This window comes from Anneissia japonica, unplaced genomic scaffold (assembly GCF_011630105.1).
Source record: "Anneissia japonica isolate Jap-2015-1 unplaced genomic scaffold, ASM1163010v1 scaffold573_len2283161_cov171, whole genome shotgun sequence".
Taxonomy (NCBI): Eukaryota; Metazoa; Echinodermata; class Crinoidea; order Comatulida; family Comatulidae; genus Anneissia; species Anneissia japonica.
This window is the reverse complement of record NW_022719802.1, coordinates 969160-971794: the sequence shown is the minus strand read 5'-3', so window position 1 is coordinate 971794 and position 2635 is coordinate 969160. Positions and strand designations below refer to the sequence as shown.

Sequence of the window (2635 nt, the reverse complement as noted above, 5' to 3'; positions counted from 1 at the left end):
GCATTGTTGGAGAGACACTTAATTAACTACGGCTTTTTAGGCAAACCGATTAAGCATTTGTTGCGTTTAATATTGTGTCGTGTTTTTTGGCATTTCTTGGTTACCTTTTCTAATTTTTGATTTTTTTTTACCCAAGAAATTCCTATAAAATAAAATAATTTAAAAAAATCACTAATTTGCATATTATAAGAGTGGTAACTTAATTTAATGGAGTGTGTTCGTATTAAAAAGAACACTGTTGAATAGTATAATAGACACGGCCGGTGTAGGCGTACGGTTTATATTTGTCATGTTGACGCAAGTAAATAGATTGTAAATACACGATAGATGTCATATAGGTCTATTATTTTTTTATCTTTCGATATCAGGTTTAACGTACCTTTAGAAAAACCTCAACATTAGGGGCCATTATCTTTTGGAACATTGACAAACAATTTTGGCAATATTCTCAAGTTTAATTTCCAATCAAGTTTGAATAGTTTGAATTAAATTTATTCATTAATCACGTAATTAAAACATTAAAACAACAGGATATAAGAAAGGCAAAAGTACAACAAGCAATCCTGAGTAATAGGGTAAGCCATAAAAAGTAACAATATACTTATTTCCATGTGGGATTTCAAATTGCATAGCCAACGAGTAAAGAACAAAACACAGATAACGTCTAAAAATAAAATGCAATGGAATATTCAGTAAGAAGTTGGCCTAAACATAATGTTTTTAAAATTTGATAAGCAGCGATGGGTATAGCGTACCAACAATTTTGATGCCTTATGTTTACTGGCGTTATTCATTATCAAAGGCAATCAGCTTGCAGTACTGTAGTAACCGCTATCCATCTTTTTCATCTTTTCTTTTCCCCACTCTGAGCATATACCTACTCTGATTGGCTGAAAATGGAAGAGTCACTCATACGTCACGATGCAAAGCCTGGCTGCGAACAGGCGGTAACAAGGACAATCTTCGCGCTGCTGTTGCAGCAGTAATGAGAATTAGGTCAGCGTTGTAGTCTTTGCAGCATTAACAAGACTAAAAAACATTAAAATCGTATTTTTCCTGCATATTTTCACGGTTTTTGTTCCAAATACAAGTTCACCTCATTAATAACGATCGGTCGTTAGTTTCAAACAAAGGAAATATTTATGCACTGTACTATAAGGGCCATAAAATGAGAGTGGATCTTAATTTATTGACAAACCCAAAATTTTCGATTAATCGAGAATTTAGGTCTGGAACCTAATTTCTTGATGGTAACAGAATGTTCGTAACACCGGACGTACGGCCTATATTTGCCCTGTTGACGCAAGTAAAGCGTTTGACAAATAGATTGTAAATACACGATATATGTCATATAGCTCTACCATTTTTTATCTTTCGATATCAGGTTTAACGTACCTCTCATTAACGGATTCAGAAAAGATGTTGGATCAAGGTCTGACGTCACAACAATCAATCCCTCACAGATCCAGAACCAGTAAGTACACTCATGTAATAAGCAGTCACAAGAGTTACATTATTTTTTTTCAATGAATAGGCCTACTTGGCTCTAGAGCGGAGATGTACTCACATAATATTCCTTTCCTGTCCCTTCTGTCATGACAGGCTAAAGTGCAATCAAATCCAATAAAAAGTTTTTCCTCTGGCAAGTTTCTCCGGATGTTGGCCTAATGTTTAGAAAGTGATATCTTGGTCTTATCTGCCTAAATAATTTTGGCCTACCATAGACCAGCTATCTGCAGCTTTACCATATTATAATGAGTTTTAAAAAAAAAAGTTCTCTCGATAAGATGCACATTTTAAGTTAACAATTTTTGCGATTAAAAGACTCGTTTTAGTTTTACTTGACTTGGCTGGCTTTAATGCGTAAAGGATGTTTTTGGTACTCTTTTGTTATTTTCTCATACAAGACACTTCATGGATTTCCTGCCTCAGAAATTGAACATATTGAACATAAAATACCGGTATGTTTTCCACTTAAATTAAAAAAAAAAAATTAACTTATTTACTACAATATTCAATACAGATTCGGTGGACTTATTGGTTACCAAGCACGCCGTCACTTCCTTAATTACCTGAAGCAATATCACCGCTACATATGGGTTTCCGCGTTCGCTTCTGTATCCACGATGGAAGTAGGCAGATCGCTGTTGAGAACAATTCGAGGAAAACTAAATCCTTCGCAACTATTGCTGGGAAATCCGCAACACTGGAGATCGATGACAAGGTTTTGGAGAGGAAGGGGTGTGACAGGAAAACGGCTTTCCAGTGGTGAGAGCTGTTCTTCATTATCATCCTTCTTTCATTGATACTTATAACTTCGAGGTATTCATACATACACAAACAAGATGTGTATAAGAGACAGCTTTTAAATTTAAGCAAGTTTTAACCAAAGCAATATTGATAAATCTGACTTAAGCAAAACAATGGACTTAATACGAATTTAAGCTGATTTCTAGTTTGATAAATCCGGCCCCTGGGTTCTTAGAGGCGGCCAGCGGGCCAAATGTGGCCCACAAGGCAATTTAATTTGGCTCGTGAAGGAAAATAAAAACAAAACAATAATTTAAAACATTTCAAAAGTTTGATGAATACATTTTAAATAAAGTAAAGACAAAAATGCACTCCCTGTGTAATG

General features: G+C 35.0%; 1 protein-coding gene across 1 annotated transcript in view; it reads left to right on the top strand.

The window, feature by feature from the left end:
- LOC117111068 (alpha-N-acetylneuraminide alpha-2,8-sialyltransferase-like) overlaps window positions 1-2635 on the top strand; it is an 8811-nt gene that overhangs the window by 2670 nt on the left and 3506 nt on the right. Inside the window, exons 3-4 of the mRNA XM_033253956.1 lie at window positions 1385-1474; window positions 2024-2268. Of these exons, the coding sequence (XP_033109847.1) occupies window positions 1385-1474; window positions 2024-2268 (335 nt within the window). The remainder of the gene's footprint in view (window positions 1-1384; window positions 1475-2023; window positions 2269-2635) is intronic.